The 19,653-nt window shown below is 42.5% G+C and overlaps 1 protein-coding gene across 1 annotated transcript in view; it reads left to right on the forward strand.

Moving 5' to 3' along the window:
• The window catches only part of LOC142593692 (uncharacterized), a 46,214-nt gene that overhangs the window by 20,741 nt on the left and 5,820 nt on the right, over nt 1-19,653 (forward strand). Inside the window, exon 4 of the mRNA XM_075711896.1 lies at nt 8,274-8,710. Within this exon, the coding sequence (XP_075568011.1) occupies nt 8,274-8,710 (437 nt within the window). The remainder of the gene's footprint in view (nt 1-8,273; nt 8,711-19,653) is intronic.

Here is a 19,653-nt window from a genome sequence, read left to right on the forward strand (position 1 = left end):
CTTCAAGATGGGGGGGGGGGGGGGTGGGGTGGGGGAGGGAAGGGCTTAAACCTTGCTCAGTTTGGCACAGAAAACCACCAAGGAGACAGGTGAGAAGCAGAAGCATGGTGCCAGATGCTATAGCCTGCCAATAGAATATAAGTACAGGTGGAAATTGCATCCCATTCCCAGTGTACTGCCTGCTTATGCACACCTTCTGCATTGAAAAGGTGGATTTTACCTTTATTTTTAAATATATTTTCAGAATGTCAGGGAATTGTCAAGTAGAAGAGAATAAAAATTATTTCATGTTTGCAAAAACATTTTCACTAAAAGGCAATGGAAGTGTAATACTGGGAGAATTTAGAGGAAAGAACAGAAATAAGACAGACAATTTAATTCTGTTCTCTCTGGCTCCGTACTAGACCTTGTAGTAATAAGGCGATGGTTACATACTGGGAAGTGAGTACCAATTCTTACTCTTTAGTCAAAGTTTTACAGTAATTTCAGGAGAAAATTCAGAAGGGAGAAATTTTGAAGTAACTCGGCAAATGGTGTAAACAGAATTTTTTAAATTATAAAGTTCACTTGTCATTTTAGAGACTTTCACTGAGTTTACAATTCCCCATAAAGGTGACCTAGCAGAAACTTTATTTCAAATTGTACCTTCTTTTTCTCTGCCTTTTCATTTGAAGTGTTCACCCTTACCACCTTGGGTTTTGTTCTCTTGTCAGGCAATGTGAGCCTGGATACTTCCTCAGATTTTAGGAGAACACTAGAGTTTCAGAGAATGTTTGTTTCATCTTTTCTTTCCTCATCTGACAAATTAAATCTACATTAAGGACTCCTTGGTGTTTCAAGAATTCAAATGGATAAACAAATTTTTAAAGTCCCAGTGCTGAACTTTCAACAGAGTCAGTTGTCTTTCCAAATGTTAAATAGTCATTGAATTTAAATAGGTTTATTTTTAAAAATGCAAAACTGATACAGTTTTAGTTAAACTCCCTTCCTGTTGTTTAACTTTTACTCCTGATTATGAAAATGCCATGATTTCATTAGTTTTCTAGTTACTGTTGTCTTCCAGGGTTGTCATGACCTGATTTTTTCATGTCAAAACAAGCATGTGGAAGGAAAACTTCACAGTATAAAAAAAGCCAAAATATTCAGAGGTTCAAAGCATCGGTTATTTGTACAGATACAAAACTCACTTTAACTTAAATCCCCCCAAAACCCCAAGGCTGTCTTTGTTAATCTTTGGGGTTTTTTTTTGCTTTTTCTGATTATTTAAAAGGTCTTATTTAGTTAAGAGTAAGCAGTTTTTGATAATGGTGGAACTCCCTTACGTCATCTTCATCACCACTCTAATGACATTAATAGGAAAAACCCATTTTGACACGTGTTTTTAAATCCATTTTTCTCATGAACACTAGCAACAGTGGACTTTTAGGAGTTCTCTGCTTATCGTGTATTCCACTGTCTGACAGTACTTTCTCCTGAATTTTTCTTAATACTATGCCAATTTTCTTCAACAAGTCTTGTTCCTAATCTATGTCTCACTACGTCTGGTTCTTTTTCATTAGGTTTCCCTATGTATTGCCTCCCGTTGGTTGAGAATGCCTAGCTTCTTTTCCTCACAGGAGTTGAAAAAACAAAAGCTTATTCATGTGTGGATTTAAGGTACCTTAGTATGTCCCACTCATTGCAAACAAGTGGGAGATTACACCAGAGGTGCTTTAGCCTCCCAGAGAAGGTAAATCTGCTGAAAAACATGCAGTAGTGACTCATTGTGGGGATGTACTAGTCTGCCAGCAACTCAAGCTATTTCACTGTGGATTTTGTTTAGCCTACAAAATTTACATACTGTATCATTTACATACTGTATCACTGTTCAAACTGAATGAGATGCTCATAATTGTTAAATGAAATGCAGCCAGCTTAGCTATGTTGAAAGGTCAAAGCTAAGGCTAGGAGCATGGTTAATTTTCCAGTATTAGAGGTAACAATGCCTAAACGTGCTACTTAGTGCACCCAATGCTTTAATTTGAAACTCTTAAACTATTTCTGCTAGCAAACAGAAATTCTGCAGCAGTCTTGTGACTGTTTCTCAGAGGAGTAAATTGGGATGTTGGTGTTAAATGGCTTGTTGAAGGTCCCTGGGGTGAATTGATGATGATCCTAAAATCCTGATGGCTGGCCATCTTCTCTCACAACTGGAGGTGAGATGGGGTGGTTAAAGTGCACAAGCGCATCCATGCGATACGCAGAATGTCCTCCAGCAGCAGCTCCCAGTGCAGCAGGACAGACAGACAGTCTGTGAGAGGTCTCCATGTGGCTGTCTGGAGTTTCTGCTTCATAATGAGAGTTCATTCATGGGGAGTGAAATCCGAAATGTCTGGCTGTTGTGGCTGGAAGCTAATTCTTTGTTCATGGAGATCTGTGTTTTAATGCTGTTAATGTTTTCATTTCATTCACTTGTTAGGGCAATAAAAGAGATTGTATTCTTGGCAGACGGACGTAACCCCTGCCAAATAGGAACCTCTGGCAATTTGAACTTTTGCCACCCAACTGCTGAGAGACATAGCTACGAGGGCAGCTGTTCCCAGCTGGTACAGGAGGCGCAGCAAACCTGGCAAAGCAATCCCTCTTCAGGGTGCTGCTGCGCCGCTGGAGCTGCTCGCTGCGCTTCGGGAGGGCTGTTCACATGGGTAGCAAGCCCTGTGCCTGACTGTGTAGGTGCAATTAGGCTTTGGGCGTATGTCTGTGCTGCAGTCAGGAGTGGATTACAACCTGGAAAACATACCTAGTCTACCGTTGAATGAATTAGCTCAGATAAGAATCATGCTTGAGACATGACATCGTGGGCTTGTCTTCTGTATCCTGGCTGCCAAGCTTCTCTGCAGCGGGTGCTCCCGCAAGGTGAGACCGCACTACCTGACTGCACAGTAGATACAGCTTCAGTTATCGCTGCAGTCTCTTCAACCACCTGATTTAAGTCATAATCTTGTTTCACACTCTGCCGAGCTTCCCCTCTGCACCAGCCTCATTGCATGTGAGGTCACAGGACCATAGGATAATTCAGGTTGAAGGGACCCCAGGATGTCGTGTAGCCCAACCTCCTGCTTAAAGCAGGCTCAGCTATAAGGTCAGGCCAGGTTACCCAGGGCTTGCCCAGTGAAACTTGGAGTAACGAGTTGCTAAAGGAGTAAAGCTAATTAAAGCTTTATGAAGCGTGTCACAAGGAGGAAAGCTCATGGAGAATGGGAAAGGGGAGGCAAGGGGAAGACTGATGACAGTCCATGAACAAAAGGAGCAGAAAGACAACACTACAGCAAGAAAACTTTTTTCCTTGTATCAGCAAGGATCTGAAAGGGGATCTGGCAGGTAGGTTTTCATCCAAAAACTATTGTTTGTGTGGTAAGCCTGAGAAACTTCAGACTGCTGTGACACTGGAAGAGGATTTTTTTTTGTTGTTTTTTTGGGTTTTTTTTTTTTTGTTGTTGTTGTTTTTTTTTTTTTGAACCAATGACATGAAGTGTAACTAATATGAGAGTCGCTGGTATTCGTCCAGTATTGCGAGTATCAAACTGCTCAAGCCTAATTGTGACACAAATGCAACTGCCCTGGTGCCATCAACTAAAGGCCCTGACTGTTGAAAACTGGTGGGATATACCCAGGGAAAGGATTACTTTGTGTACACCCTACGCCCTTGCCTTTTTTTCCTGAGTGTTTTCTGGGGGCTTCTGTCAGAGACAAGCTGAGAGAGACACATGGGAAATAATAAGTGAAAGTTGTCGTGATGTTGCCTTGTGGAATTGCCATCATACTGCTGCATTCATCAGGAGCTTGTGCCTGAAGGCTCCTGCTGTGTTAAAGGCTTACTGGCTTTACAGATCATGTGCTTTCATCTCAGTAATTTGAATATGGCAGTATCTTAAAATACAGACTTCAAAATCTGTAGCTGTGTGTTGGGTTTGTGTGGCAAGGTTTTGGTAGCAGAGGGAGGCTACAGGGGTGCCTTCTGTGAGAAGCTGCCAGAAGCTTCCCCCATGTCCAACAGAGCCAATGCCAGCCGGCTCCAAGACGGACCTGCTGCTGGCCAAGGCCGAGCCCATCAGCGATAGTGGTGGTGCCTCTGGGATAACATATTTAAGAAGGGGGGGGAAAAAAAGAAAACCTGCACAACTGCAGCTGAAGAGAGGAGTGAGAATATGAGAGGCACAACCCTGCAGACAGCAAGGTCAGTGAAGGAGGAGGGGGTAGGAGGTGCTCCAGGAGCTGGAGCAGAGATTCCCCTGGTGAGGCTGTGCCCCTGCACCCATGGAGGCCCACGGGGGAGCAGATACCCACCTGCAGCCCGGGGAGGACCCCACGCCGGAGCAGGGGGATGTTCCTGAAGGGGACTGTGACCCCGTGGGAAGCCCGTGCTGGAGCAGGCTCCTGGTGGGACCTGTGGACCCGTGGAGAGAGAGGAGCCCAGGCTGGAGCAGGTTTGCTGGCAGCACCTGTGACCCCGTGGGGGACCCACGCTGGAGCAGTCTGCTCCTGAAGGGCTGCACCCCGTGGGAGGGACCCACGCTGGAGCAGTTCGTGAAGAACTGCAGCCCATGGGAAGGACCCACATTGGAGAAGTTCATGGAGGACTGTCTGCTGTGGGAGGGACCCCACGCTGGAGCAGTTCATGGAGGACTGCAGCCCATGGGAAGGGCCCATGTTGGAGAAGACCGTGGAGGACTGTCTGCTGTGGGAGGGACCCCACGCTGGAGCAGGGCAAGAGTGTGAGGAGTCCTCCCCTGAGGAGGAAGGAGCGGCAGAGATGACGTGTGATGAACTGACCACAACCCCCATTCCCCGTCCCCCTGCGCTGCTTATGGGGGGAGGAGGTAGAGAAATCGGGAGTGAAGTTGAGCCTGGGAAGAAGGGGGGGTGGGGGGGGGAGGTGTTTTAAGACTTATTTTTTCTTTCTCATTACCCTACTCAGTTTTGATTGGCAATAAATTAAACTAATTTCCCCAAGTCGAGTCCATTTTGCCCATGATGGTAATTGATGAGTGATCTCGCCCTGTCCTTATCTCAACCCATGAGCCTTTCGTTTTATTTTCTCTCCCCTGTCCAGCTGAGGAGGGGAGTGATAGAGTGGCTTTGGTAGGCATCTGGTGTCCAGCCAGGGTCAACCTACCACAAGCAGGAACTGTTTTGTTTGTATAATGCCTAAACAGTGGTTCAAACTTTGCATTGAGATTTTATGAGCAAATGATAAAACACCAATAGCTCATGCTGTCTTTTATAGAAAAGGCAAAGTGGAGCAGTAGGGAGAATATATGGACAGTAGGACTGATTATATTGAAGGGAAAAAAGAAGGATTTGCATAGTTTCTGTGTTGGGACTTAATAGCCATGTGTATCTTCAAGTAAGCACACTGTAAATGTTCCCCAGAGCTTTTTTTATGCAAGACACTATTTATGGTTAAAGGTATGGAAGGACCCTTTCATATTAAAACTTCCTGTTCTTTTGATTTACCAAAAGTTAAGTAAGGAAGGGAAGATTAAAGAGGAAGGAAAGTCTAAATAGATTTCTGTTTCTGGAAACAGAGACTACAAAACAGCTTTTCATGCAGGGCATGAATTATGCTTACAAATAAGAAGCACAGTCTTTACAAGTGTTATGTCTGAGCTGCTAGCCGAAGAATTTCACATGTAGAGATTTAGTCATATTTGAAGTCTCAGTTCCTAATAGAAAAAACCTCACTAGTTCCTGAATACAAATGACTTTTAAAAAAACAAACAACAAAAAACCATAATACTAAACTGTTGACAAGTTTTGAATGTAATATTTTCTTCTGTAGTTAATGTATTTAGCTGTTAACTTCATAGATATTGTAGTAATTAATACAAATGTTTATAGCCTATAATGGTTATATCTGCAGAGAAATAATAAGGCTTGCGTGCACTTCCTGTGCTGAGGTACTCTCTTAAGTCTGACAAATTTGTGTGAGCGATATTAATCACGGAACAAGGGAGAAATGCCCTCCCTCACTTCAAGTTGAATCAAAAACTGGTATTGAAGAATGCTGAGGTATTAATCAAAGTGAAGGAAGAAACTATGACAGTAGAACTTTGAAGTTGGCTATGGTGCATCATTCATGTATTATCAAATCTTGGAAATTAATTTTTTTCTTGTCTCTGTTTTGTATTTCCTTATGCAAAGTACTTAGTTCCTATGAGATAAAGTTAATTGTTCAAGGGATTCATCCCAGGTTTGCATGTTACTTGCATAGTTTGCCTAGTACTGAAGATACCAGCCAGTACTGTGGTACGTCTGTAAGCTGCATTGTTGTCATTGTAATTTCCAGGGGTGGGTTTGGGTAGAGTTGACTTGTAAAGTAGTAAATCCCTGAATACTGTAGGGATGACTGCATCCCTTTGTGATGCATCAGCTATTGATTAGTGCGGTATGTTGAGAGGCAGGTAGGATTTGTCACAGGTGGGATGAAAAAAGGCTACAGTTCGACTTAGACCACTTTCAAAAATTTTAATGTGGTGGTTTAAAGCGTCTTGCCTGTATGAAGAAGATAGAGGTTGTATGGATTTCTCAAGGACAGCTTCGTGCCATTCAATTTCTGTTCTCACATTAACAATTCCATTTTCAACACGTACATCTGATCACTTAAGCAATTGTGTTTACTTTTTGTATGAAAAAGGTGAAAAAATACTGCTTGAAGATTAAAGACTGCTGCTCCAGTATTGCTCAGTATAAATTGCAAGTTCTTAAGAAATTGCTGTTCCCCAAGGATTAAACTGTGTTCATTAAAACACTTTTTTCATTGTTAACATGATCCTAGCTGGACTACTAACAAATAAGTCTACTTGCTTATTTTAGGTTACTTGAAACAAATATATCTTCAAGTTGAAATAGGGCTAGTGACATAATGAAAATAGTAGCTTTCTGCTTAGATTGGATAGGTAGTTGTTAGCCAATTTGAAATAATTACTCTTATGCAAAGATATTGTTGACACAACTAAAATTTGCATAGGACTTGTTGTTCATGTTCTCCTTTCCCACTCCTGTTGAGCAGAATAGATTTCATCTAAGAAAAGCTGGGGTAACTTTATTCTAATAACTGGGTTGAAACAGGGATTGAAATTAGAAGGATTGTACTGTAAAGATAAAATAGGCAGCAATAGCATGTGGTACCCACTGTGAAGGGTGAGGATGGAGGGGGGGCGGGTTTAGTCCAGGGAAAAAGCATGTGCAGATTGTGAAGCTGAAAATGTGGTTACATGCAGTGTTCGTGAAGCCTACCATTGAAGCTGCATCATCTTTTTGGGCAGGTGGTCTTGGCAGAAGTAGCATGGGCTTGGGCAGCGGTTCTTGGATCTGTAAGAGAAGCTGACAACAAGGAAATTCAAGGGCATAAATTGGTGAGGAACCAAGCTTGTCTTGCCCCTGGGGGTAGATGCTCAACTGAGTTGAGGGAAGAAATGAACAGGTGGTTTAAAGGAGGTGAAGCCCTGCCTTACTACTAATTATTTTCAGTTAGCTGACAGGCAGTTCAGAAGGTCATGGGTGCAGGGGTAGTGGTGTGTAGGACTTTGGCTATATGGAAGAGTCTGCAGTTTGAACATGGTAGACTATGGAGCTGTGTGAGACTACAAGTAGGTTTGGAAATAGAGCTGTGCAGTTAGTTGCCCATGGAGTTGAAGGAAAGCTGGCCAAAGGGCGCAACATGGCATTGCTAAGGATAGCAGGTAGGATTAATCTCTGGCATGTGAGTTGAGTTCGTTTTGTCCAAATTCTATTCTTGATTCTTAGGGTTTTTTACAAGTGCAGGTTATTTTAAGGCTATGGTATGTTTGTGTTTTGCTATGGTGTTCTTGTGTATATTTGCAAGCTGAAAGCTGTTAATCTCACAAGCGCATACAGATTTGTTTGTGAAGCTGTGCTTTTTGAGAGGATTAGACTCTGAAGTGTGAAAAAGTGCTCCTTGCTTCTTCCTCATGTTTTTTCTGCCAGTTGAAGCAATTGTTCTCCATCTGTCCTTCTGTACTTTACTTCCACAGCAGCTGCTTTGTGAATCTTCTAGCCTAGGTAGTCCTTTTGACTTTTTGTAGAATAGCACCTTTTTAGTGCAAAAAGAGAAGAAGAGAGCACAGGGCTTTGATCTTAAAACGAACATTTAAACAACAGATCTCCTGAAAGGAATACAATGCATAGGAGCAAATTAAAATTAAGAAATTTGGGAATGTGGTAAAATGTCAGGAAACATCTTCTTTATGTGCTTCTTGTGTTTATCTTAGGTTTGTCAAAACGAAGAGAAGAATCATTCCACAGAAGAACTTAGCAAGTCTGAAATCCAGGAGGAGCTGAAAAAGGCTAATAGCCTTCCTAGTTTGACTCCTGGAATCAAAACAGCAGATAAAGACAAGCAACCCCGAGAAGGTTTTTTTCATTTTCTTGGGAGCTTATTTAATATTGCAACAAAATCTTCTTTGGTAGAATCTAAACCCTCTACCTTCCAAGATGAACCCAACAGATGTGAAAAGGATTTACAGAACACAAATACCCTTCCGGAGGACATGCAGCCAAAGTGTACAAAAATTGAAGAGTCTATCTGTTCTACAGCTAGAATAAAAGAGGATTCTGTAAATAAAGATGATGCTATCTTAAATAATATTGAGAAAGATATCTCACAGGATCTGCAAGGAGGCTGGAAACGATCTGCAGATGCACAAAAGTAAGTTTTATAATTTAGTGTTAAATATGTTAATGTTTGTGCGTGTATGTGCACAGAACTACCTTGACTAAGTTCTGCTGACTGTATGACAAATGACTGTCATTTCTAAGCATGGTTGGAGTGTCCCTGACTTGACTTTGTGCAAAACTCTAGTAGCAACTACCTTAAATAAATGAGAAGTTGACTGCAACAAAATATAACTTTGAAGAAGGTTTTCTAGAAGTCTCCTGAGTATGGATAGATCCGGTGTAGATCCATCTACGTGTTAAGAGCAGTTAAAGATGTGGCATTTAGAAACATGGTCAGTATTGTAGATCTACTTAAAAAAAAAACCTTATAAAGTGCTTATTTCTGTCCATATTGTGGGCTAAATAAAGGTTTGAATGTCCTTTTTATATCTCACTAGTTCAGTGGTTTTACTTCTGCAAGTAAGGTTTCCTCATTTTTAAATTATCTTTCCTGGTTTATTTGACTTGGTGATTTTTGCTTATGTGTTTTGTTTCCCCTTATTCTTTGGGGTTTTCCTGTAATGTAAAGAAGGTATACGAAATACTCAATTAGGCTAAATATGGAACATGCTTAACAGTCCTGTAATATTTCCAAAAAAGATTTCCAAAAAAATGGTGCCAAGGGCACCAATGTGTGTTTGAGAGTAGAAAAGCAAAAACATTGGCTGTGGTCCACACTGTATATTACAAAATCCTTATGACTATGGCATAAACATAGGTAATAATATTCCAAAAACATTTGTAGCTGTCTTGTTGAATATTTTACTATATGTGGGCCAGCACAGCATAGGTTTAGAGTTAGGGGTGTGTGTATGTATGTATGTGGTACCTGTCCAGTTTTTGATAGGTGTGTAGAATATGGACTTGTCCAGAGGCAATGAATCTGTAAGTAATGTTTACTCAGATTTTCAATACCGCCCAGGATATTTATTTCAAATTTAAGCCGAAAGTAATGATTTGGGGTAACCAGTAATTCTATTGCAGTGCTCCTGCTTGTATTGCAGAATGGGAGGATGTGCTGAGAAGAAACACCTTTTTTTTTTTTCTTTTAAGTTTTAAAACCAATTTGAGTTGCCTCAGTATATTTATCTGTGGCCATGTGAAGTGTTTCACCTCCATACAGGCAGTCAGAGATTCCCAAAGTAGCTGCTTAATGAATTTCATTTCCATACTGGGGATGCCTCCAGCACTCTGTCTGTCTTTATTATTCAGTAGGCTAATGATTTGAGGCATCTGTCATTCAACTTTATCCTACAAATGTGATGGCTGATGAGGATATGAATAGGGGATGTAGTACCTATTCACGTGAACTTCAAACTGTATTTCCACCATCAAAATACAGTAATGTTTGTAATTAATAATGGTTGTGTTCTCGTGAGTACTCTGCTTTGGCCTGTGACGTAGTTGACTGGTTTTTATTACAGATTCTTATCATAGTAGCACACGTCTGACTGACGCATTTTCCAAACTGCATGTTGCAGCCCAGCACCACTACTTTGTTGATCGATGTAAAAGAAAATTTCTCCTCCCCTTAGTTGTTATCTGGAGAGGCCCAGGAGTATTACGTTATTTAGTGTAGTTCCTGAAGAAACTGTGTATTTTTTAAAACCTGTTGGACAGGCTGGCTTGCTGCATCAGTCTCTTGCTGCTATTTGCTGTTTCTGTAGTATGCTCTGGAAACCGGCAGGTAAGTCGCATGCCATTGTGCCAGGGGCTGTGCGGAGGTATGAGAAAAGTCACTCCTTGCTTCAGAGACCTTAGTCAAAAAAGACAGTACACGTTAATAGATCTTTTTCACTTTTTACTTCATTCCATGTAGTTTCTTCCATATTTTATCTCAGCCTACTTTCTGCTGTACGTTCTTCAGTGTTTGCTCTTTTTCTCACTCTCTCCACCCACAGCTACTGATCGTATTACTCAGTTTGCAGTGGTAGTCTGTCCTCTATGCAGGTGTGGGGTTTTTTCTTACTCTCTTCCCCAGCAAAGTCAGTCCTCTTACATGCTGTACTCCTCTAACTTACCTTGAGTCTCTCCTGTCTATTCAGCTAAATATGAATCTTGGAGATTCAACTCAAGGCCCAGTATGTGAACTAACCATGGCAAGTAGAGCCTGCAGTAAGTGGATGAGAGGCAGCCACGGTCAGCCCTTACAAAGTCAGTCTTTCCCCTCCACCCCCCCTTCCCCCCACACCCCCACCCCCCCTTCAGTCCCCTACAGGCCTGTGAATAGGAGTGGTGAAAGTGACAGGATGTCTTGAGATTTGCTACTGTGCTCCTTTCATGCTGCTACATTTGAGTAGATCTTGGGCAGTAAACTGATAAGGTGTTGGGCAGTCTGGATGCACAGTTTAGAGGGTCAGATGGCCTCAGTCTTCATTTGCTTCTTGTGAATTCTTCTTCAGAACAATGTGGATTAGTAAGTTTGGCATTAATAAAAGCTTACAGAGTTCAGAAGGTGTGGGTATTAACTCACTGAAGTGACCTCCTTGCTCTGTGCAAGTATTTTTGAGTTATTTGGGTCTTCTTGAAATCAAAGTTGCAGTTGGCTTTTTCAGTTGACCATATTTTGACATTGTCCTATTTGTTAGATAAGCTATGCAGATCAGTCTAGATTTTTTCCAGTATAGTTTACCTGTCTTGCAGTCAGGCAAGCATATAAAAATGTGTGTTGCTAGTTTGGAGGTAGGGGTAAGTTGGTCTGCGTACAGAATGAATTTTTTCTGCGGAAAATTACTCTTTTAAATGGAAGAAAATTTGTGGGTTTTTTGTGGTAGCTGTTGTAAAATTTGGGCAAACATTAAACCAGTCATTTTCCTTTTAAACTCATTCTGGAAAGTACAGTGTACATTCTGCCCTTTTTGGCTCAGGATACAAACAAGTTAGACAATCTCTGTGTAACTTTTGTGTATGTTTTTCTCTGCCTGACTACACAATGTGAACTGTGTTTCTGAAGCAATTAGTAAAGAGAAATTGAAGTGACAATGCGGAAGCAGAGGTTTGCACTGTTTACCTTTTAAAAAGTTTGCATCAAGGATACCTCTTTTTTTTCCTGTTACGGAAGTGATTATGCCGGCTTTGTTCTCTTTTAGTTTATAAAAGTTTAAAGAACGTAGAGCAGTTTTTTCTCTTCAGTAGTAGCTAGGTTCTTTACTAAATATTAACTAACTGGTATTAATTTAGCATAGTTAAACTGTAAAAGTGCTCCTGATTGCTGACTATTGGCTAGATAGCTCTGTGGAAAGTACTAAGTAGTGGTTGGAAGTGGGTGCTAAAAGCACATGAATAATGATGGTGGGGCAGGGGAGAAGATGTAGCACAAAGGATCAGGAAGGTCCATGGATACCATGAAGGGAAGGGATGGTATGAACGTGGTCTTTTGCAAATCTCTTGAAGACTGGGACCCAAAGACAGATGAGATGTGCTGGTGATTCATATAAATTCAAAGGTACTATTGATTCCATTGATTGTTCTGTTAAACTGCAATTTTAGCATTTAATGTAGAGGCAAATTGAAGCTGAGGACTTTACAAATCCTTAAGATCACTGCATTATTAATCTTACAACCGTGTTGTTTGTCATGAGGAACATTAAAATGAATTTGTTAATTCTAAACTACTGTTAAATATTAAATTAGAGGTTATCTGTGGTTAGGGAGGAGGTTGCAGTAGTAAGTGAAAGAGGGACAGTTGTTAGATTACATGATCCCCATCAGAGTTGTTTAAAAAAAAAAAAACAAACCACCAAACCAGCCAAACCGAACAACCTTTCAGAACTAAAATACCTACCAAATGGTCTCAGATACCTCTACCCAGACAATTTCATTTACCTCATATCCTTAAAGAAATATTTTGCAAAATACAAGGAAATCACACTGCTCTGACCTGTAGACTGACGTTAATTTTGCCCTCAGTGGGAGGCCTGGCACTTGGTAAAGACTCAAGTTTCCAGGCCTTGAGCCAAGGAAAGTGGAATTCATGAGCTAAGTCTGTGGAGTACATGTTTGTGAAGGACAAAACGCATAGGTCACTTTATTCCTCCATCACCCTGGCTGGTTAGCTCAGAGGTAATTGTACCTTAAGGGCTTCTGCTCCTTTAATCCAGACAGTGGCAAGTGGTAAAGGAGGAGCACAGAGGACAAAACCATGATAAATTTGGCAAAGTCTCTAGACAACAATTACTGTGGACAGTAACATAATAATTGCAGCATTGAAGATGGGTGAGGAGAGCTGGGTTGGCTAAGTCTTCAGTTATTGCATCCCTTAGTCTTCCATTTGTCTGGGGTGGTTGAAGATTTCCTTGCCGTTGAGAGGTGAAGCAAGCAATTGGGCTCACAGTGTTCTGTAAAAGGTTAATGATGAAGGGGTGAGGTCAGTAAAATATAAAATACGGTTTTAAAGTAATGCTTATTTGGCTGTAAGTGGAAAAGAAAAATGCAAAGTAAGATATTTGCTACTAAGAGTAGAAAAATCTCTTACTTAGGTAAGATGGCAACTTTTGTGTAGAATAGTCCCCAGTGGCAGAGGGTTAAGTATAAAAGTGAAAAGTTCATGTTTGGCTTTAGTCTTTGTACTCCTTCTTAATGATGTTAATAGCCAACGTTTAAGTGATGAAATAAGCCCTAAAAATAAAACCATTGAACAGTGGAGATGCACTTCACCTAATTTCTCACCACTGAAAGTCTACATGAGAGAGATCAAGATTTCACAAAGTAGGTGACAAATATAAAACACGGGCCTGCCCCCATTATCTTTCTTTCCTATAATGTAAAATTATTTCACTTGCACATCTGTTGCCTTTCACTAACAAGCAATGATTTGGCTTCAAAATTCAGGCTGTTTCTCTAAGAGTCCTGAGAACGGACTTCCTGCACTACGTACCTGCCCCCTTTTCAAGAATACCAGTCACGGTAATAGACAGTACTCTATACAGGTGACTGAGAACACAACTCTGACAACTTATTTTCCTTTTTTTCCCCCAGGAGAAAAAGAAACCAAACAACTAGTAATGACCCAAATCTGTTCAATTGACTGCTTGCCATTTGCCTAGCTTCTAGTAGGTTTTTTTTTATTTTTGTAACATCCAGTAACAATAAGTGGATGTTGCGTATAGTGATGTGCAAACCAATAGTTCTTGTGAAGCTTCACGGCTTGTGCTGGAGTTCAGCAAGAAGTCTTATTGCATTGCTGAATGTGGGTTGATGAGATGAAAATCAAAGTAGTCGTACCCCGTTTAAATGTTTTGATTATAAAATCCTTACTACTGGCTAAGATGCCAATAGCCCAGTTCGACAAAATATTTAAGATCCTGACTTCTCCCTTCTGTTCTGAACCTTGTGGACTTGGAAGCGAGAAAGAACTCCCAACCCCACAACTGCAAGGATTTTCTAGCTGTAGGTAGAAGAGGAGAGGAGGTGATTTCAAAAGCAAAACACTTCAAAACAGTATGCTTTTACACTTCGCACCCTACCAGGAGCCAAGTCCTCGTGGTAGTTTAGTGAAAGCATTGCAAGCTATTTCATTCAGAAAGGGAGGTAGCCTTGAGGAGAGACAAATTTCAGACCATTCACAGTTCTACTCTGTTATACATTGTTGGGTTTTGTGAGGGGTTGGGTTTTTTTTTATTCTAAAATCTAGCAAACCTGTTGCTATACATCTAATTGCATAGTATTCTCCATCTTCGTACTGTCAAAAGTCCTGTCATTTTCATAGAATCATAGAATCGTTTAGGTTGGAAAAGACCTTTAAGACATCCAGTCCAACCATTAACCTAACACTACCAAGTCCACCACTAAACCAATTAACGGTAGAGTACCAATTTCATGTTTCCTGGCTTGGTGGCTGGATTATTTTTCAATGAAAGTAAAAACTAGGAATCCTTAAGGTTGGAAAGGATCTCTAAGACCATCAGTCCAACCATCAACCCAACACCACCATGTCTACTAAACCATGTCCCAAAATGCCAGCTGTTTTTTGAACACCTCCAGGGATGGTGACTCCACCACCTCTCTGGGCAGCCTGTTCCAATGCTTGACTACCCTTTCCATGAAGAAATTTTTCCTAATATCCAATCTAAACCTCCCCTGGCGCAGCTTGAGCCCATTTCCTCTTGTCCTATCGCTAGCTATTTGGGAGAAGAGACCAACACCCACCTCACTCCAACCTCCTTTCAGGGAGTTGTAGAGAACGATAAGGTCTCCCCTCAGCCTCCTCTTCTCCAGACTAAACAACCCCAGTTCCCTCAGCCGCTCCTCATAAGGCCTGTACTCCAGACCCTTCACCAGCTTTGTTGCCCTTCTCTGAACATGCTCCAGCACCTCAATGTCTTTCTTGTATTGAGGGGCCCAAAACTGGACACAGTATTTGAGGTGCAGCCTCACCAGTGCCGAGTACAGCAGACGATCACCTCCCTGGTCCTGCTGGCCACGCTATTCCTGATACGAGCCAGGATGCTGTTGGCCTTCTTGGCCCCCTGGACACACTGCTGGCTCATGTTCAGCCAGCTGTTGACCAACACCCCCAGGTCCTTTTCAGCCAGGCAGCTTTCCAGCCACTCTTGCCCAAGCCTGTAGCGTTGCATGGGGTTGTTGTGCCCGAAGTGCAGGACCTGGCACTTGGCCTTGTTGAACCTCATACAGTTGGCCTCAGCCTGTCGATCCAGCCTGTACAGATCCCTCTGCATCCCCGTTTATTTTGTTCTGTTAGAAATACATCTGATAAAATCCTTCAGGTCTCCATAATTCTGGTTAATGTGTCTGTTTCAGTGCTTGTCTTTCACCTGTGTTACTGGTCAGATGCAGACTTGTGGTGATACAGAAACATGGCTCTTAATTTGTCTGATGGATTGTGTATTGTGGTTTTGATTCAGTCAGTAGCAGCAGCATTCATCTTTCCCTATAGATGCCTTTAGCAGACAATCAAGAGTAAATGAATGGAAATTAAATCACTTAATTCCAAGCGATGGTCTAATCAAGTAATTCCTGAGGAATAATGTAGAGGAGTGGGGAAGCTGCTGCTGCATTTGTTGAAATCAAATCTGTCTTGTGATCAGAGCCATGTCCTCCTCTATAATTGCCTACCCAGGACCTATTTTACATACAGGACTTGAACATTTAAAACCATAAGTGTACACACAGCATGGCAGTGTCCAGCCATCTTTGAAAGCATCTGTTGGGTGATGACAGTAAGAGGAAAACAAGAGCACTGTGTTGATTACTTCTACTATAATAATACCTGCATAAAGATTCCCATCGTACAGACAAATATATAGTAATATACAGCCTGTCAAAGACAGGAGAGACAGCTGCTTCCCTTTGTAGTAAGAGGTTGCCTTGGTGGTGGCTCTGGGGAGCACAAGGACAGCTGTGGACCCTGGGTGGTCCTGCCAGCACATGCTCTGCATGCCTGCAAGCACTGCTGTTTGGACCTAGATCGGCTACTTTTGGTCTTAATTCCCCAATGCAATTTGCTACACAGACACTTGAAGCAGCGCAAGGAGGAGCGGGGGGCAGAGCTATGCATCCTGGGGTGGGGAAACAGGGAGAGGGGTGTAGTAATTAGTCTTCGGAAGGCTTTCTGGCTTCTGCCTTAAGAAACCGACCGTGGAAGTATGGTGTTGTTCAGTTGCTGGTGCTAAGGTGGACAGGGAGTCATTGCTGAGCATGACCTGCTGCCGCTTGGTAGGGGTATAAATTATGTGGGGAGCTCCAGCCTTCTAGGACAGCCAAATATGGCCCAAAATTTATTTAGAAGGCTGTCCTGGGGAAGGATCAGGATCGTTCTGCCCCTAATTCTCCTGGTGATCTGTGGAGGGAGGCCTCCAGCAGTGATTGCAGGGGTATACCCAAACTCCCGTGGAAGGATTTAGTGTTAGGTTACTAAAGAAGAGGGCTTCTTTATTCTTATATCTTTTCTTCCAGACACATCTCTGCATACCTTGATTTGAACAAGCTACCCTTTAACACTACTCACAGACTTTCAAATTTTGACGAGAGCCCAAGCCTATGTGGGTCAACTGAGACCTTGTCATGATAGGTGCTGCGCTGAGATTTAGCGACCCATTCCAACAGTGGGGCGGGTGAATTTCAGGGCTCTGCTGTAGGAGAAATGCAGGCCCAGGCCTGCCTGCCAGAGAAGGGTACCTGCCCAGAGCTGGGATGTGGGCCAAAGGAAAGGTTCTTGTTGGCACCAAAGCAACTGTGTCTCTGAAGGATGAAAGCTTCTTAGTTTTAGAGTAATTCATAACAGATGTATGATGCTAAATTAATTAGGCTGAAAATTAATTCACTGGGTTGTTTTTTCCACTGAACTTTTTTTAATAGGGTTGTGCAACTGGGCAATGTATTCGATTAATAGAGACTGTTTCTTAGAAACAGCATTTTACAGTGTGATTTTGAAGTTAAGGAGCTACCTGCAATGTAATTGTTCAGGCCTCCTAGGCCTTTACTTGTCAATAAGGGCTTAATCCTCACACCTTCATCTTTACTGTTGTTGGGGTGGCAAGTAGCGTCAGAGAGAGGGTATCACTGGGTTCCTGCGGTAAGTGGGCAGGTACGCTGCTAGAACACGTAGCCACCTTTGGTTGCCTCTTCAGAGCACACAGAGCACCTGTGTAATGCTCCTAGGCAGGTCCCAGTATAATCTCTTGCTGATATGCCTGCCTTCCTCCCCCTAGCATCGGTGTAAGTGAAAGGGAAGAATAATTTCTTTGTTTCTGGCATTCAGAAATCAAGCCCTTTGGTTTCCTTAATGCATCTGAAGCCACACTCTTGTTTGAGAGTAGAGGGATGTCCTAGCTTTAATTCCTCATTATGTGTGAGGAGATGCCAAGGGGAATGGCTTTCTTCAGCCTTAAGAAGAGAAAGCTAAGGGGAGACCTTACTGCTGTCCTCGGCTCTCTCATGGAGGCCTTGGAGGCAGACTCCGTTCAGAGACATGCGCTGTTGGGACAAGGGGCAATGGGAACATGGGATATTAGGAAAGGTGTTTTCACTGTGAGGGTGGTTGAACCCTGGGGCATGTGTGCAGGGCTCCTGTCCCGAAGGCCCATCCTGAGAGGTGCTCGGAAGTGGTAGGACGAGGCCCTGAGTACCCTGATCGAGTTGGTCGAGCTTGGAGCAGGGGTTGGAATTGGACGATCTCCCATCATCCTTTCCAGCCTATGTTACAGCTCTGTGCCCGAAGGCAAGGCTGTCTCTCACAAGGTAACTTTATGCCATCCAGCTTGTGAATGCGATTTGCTTTTCGTTGGGATTTGCAGCATCTTATAACCCCTCCTTACACCTCAGCATGAGGCAGCACAGGCCGTGCTTGTCCATGCTCCCTGGAAGAGGCAAGTCAAAGGCATGAATATCTGAGTGTGACAGAGGGGAAGGGAGGGGTAGCTGGCTGAACTGCGCGGGGTGTGGGGCTTGAGGGTGGCAGGTAGGTGTGCATGGATATTTCCCACAGGTACAGGGCAGAAAGGTTGGCTGCTGCCGGGTACTGGGGAAAGATGGCAACGAAGATCCGGGAGTGATCCCAGGCCCTTCCTGCTGGGAAAAAGAAGGTCTTGCAGCTGCTGCTGTTTTGGGTCAGCCTCAATCTGTGCTTTCTTCCTTCAGACTCAGAAGAGTAGGGTTGCTTTCCCAGATGTGGAAGATAATCAAGAAGTAGTACCGTGAAGGGCAAGGGGAAGGAAAAGCATTCCTTCCAAGGTCACAGTGACTACATTTGGTTTTATTAAAATTGTCATTGACTCTTAATTGTCCTTATGGAACATTAGCTTTGAAATTTCCTGCAGAGTCAACTGTGTGCAAATCACTTTGTTCAGCCAAACTTTTGACCTTTTGAAATATATGTTGTGAACTCCAAGGACACTAGGTATTTCAAACTTCAGATTTGAATCATGAAGCTATCCCCTCTGGCTAAAAAATCATTTTCTTTCATCTAAGTTGTATATGGCAACTTTTCAGTTAGCCCACACTGTCTTTTTTTCAGTAAGGCTTTTATTTTTTCCATTTATGAAGATCTGACATGAGTGTAGAAACCAGCTGGCTGACTAAGTTGGATTCCACCAGAAGGTTTTTCAAAGTGACTTTAAGACAGTTGTTTCCAGACAAAGGGCCTTACCATAATTAAAAAATAGTTGTGAGTTAAGTATGTGGTAGGAAAAAAGCTAAGTGGAAAAAAATTAAAATAAACAATAGCATGATTTTAAAATAGTCAGGGAGGGGTAGACAGGAACCACAAGAGACATACTGATTTAGATTAGTGGTTTTCAGCCTGTAGCCTGCAGATCTCTCTGCTCTGGGAGCTACTTGAGGGGTCTGTGAGAGAAGTTTAGGGGAAACATGCACATGTATGCTTGAAAAAGCAGGAGACTGCTGGGCTGGGGAGAAAATACTGGAAGAGTGAGGTATGAGGAAAAAAAAATGGCCATTACATGTCTTGGTAGAGTCAGGTGTTGCATGCTGCAGAAACAGGCCAGCCAGCAGTGGTATGCTTATGCTTTGGTACTGCTGAGCCTGTGAACCCAGAGCTAAGCACTGATGCCAGTTGTGAGGGCTTTCTAGTGTGGATGTCACGCTGTGCAAATGAAGGTGTGCTGCCTGGGGATCTGAGATGCTATACCCAGGTAGTGCTGTATCATGCTCTGTGATTTTTCTCCATCTTTTTGAAAATAGTCTAGGGTTTTCTGCTTTCTGCATTATTGTATGGTACAAATAGGAAGATTGGAGGGGTCACCACCTTGATGACATACACTTGAAAAAGATGCAAGCAATGTAGTCTTTATGGATGCGCTGAGATGAGGCATTCGAGGTAGTAGGTTTCCTCCCGCTTCAGGGCTTCAAAACCAACAAGATTGTTTTATAACTAATGCCACCTTTTGGGCAAGTTACACAAGATGTCTGTCATATGAGATGTCAGAAGATGTTCTCCTCTCCTCCTTGAGTTAGCCC

The sequence above is a fragment of the Pelecanus crispus genome, chromosome 1, assembly GCF_030463565.1.
Source record: "Pelecanus crispus isolate bPelCri1 chromosome 1, bPelCri1.pri, whole genome shotgun sequence".
Lineage (NCBI taxonomy): Eukaryota > Metazoa > Chordata > Aves > Pelecaniformes > Pelecanidae > Pelecanus > Pelecanus crispus.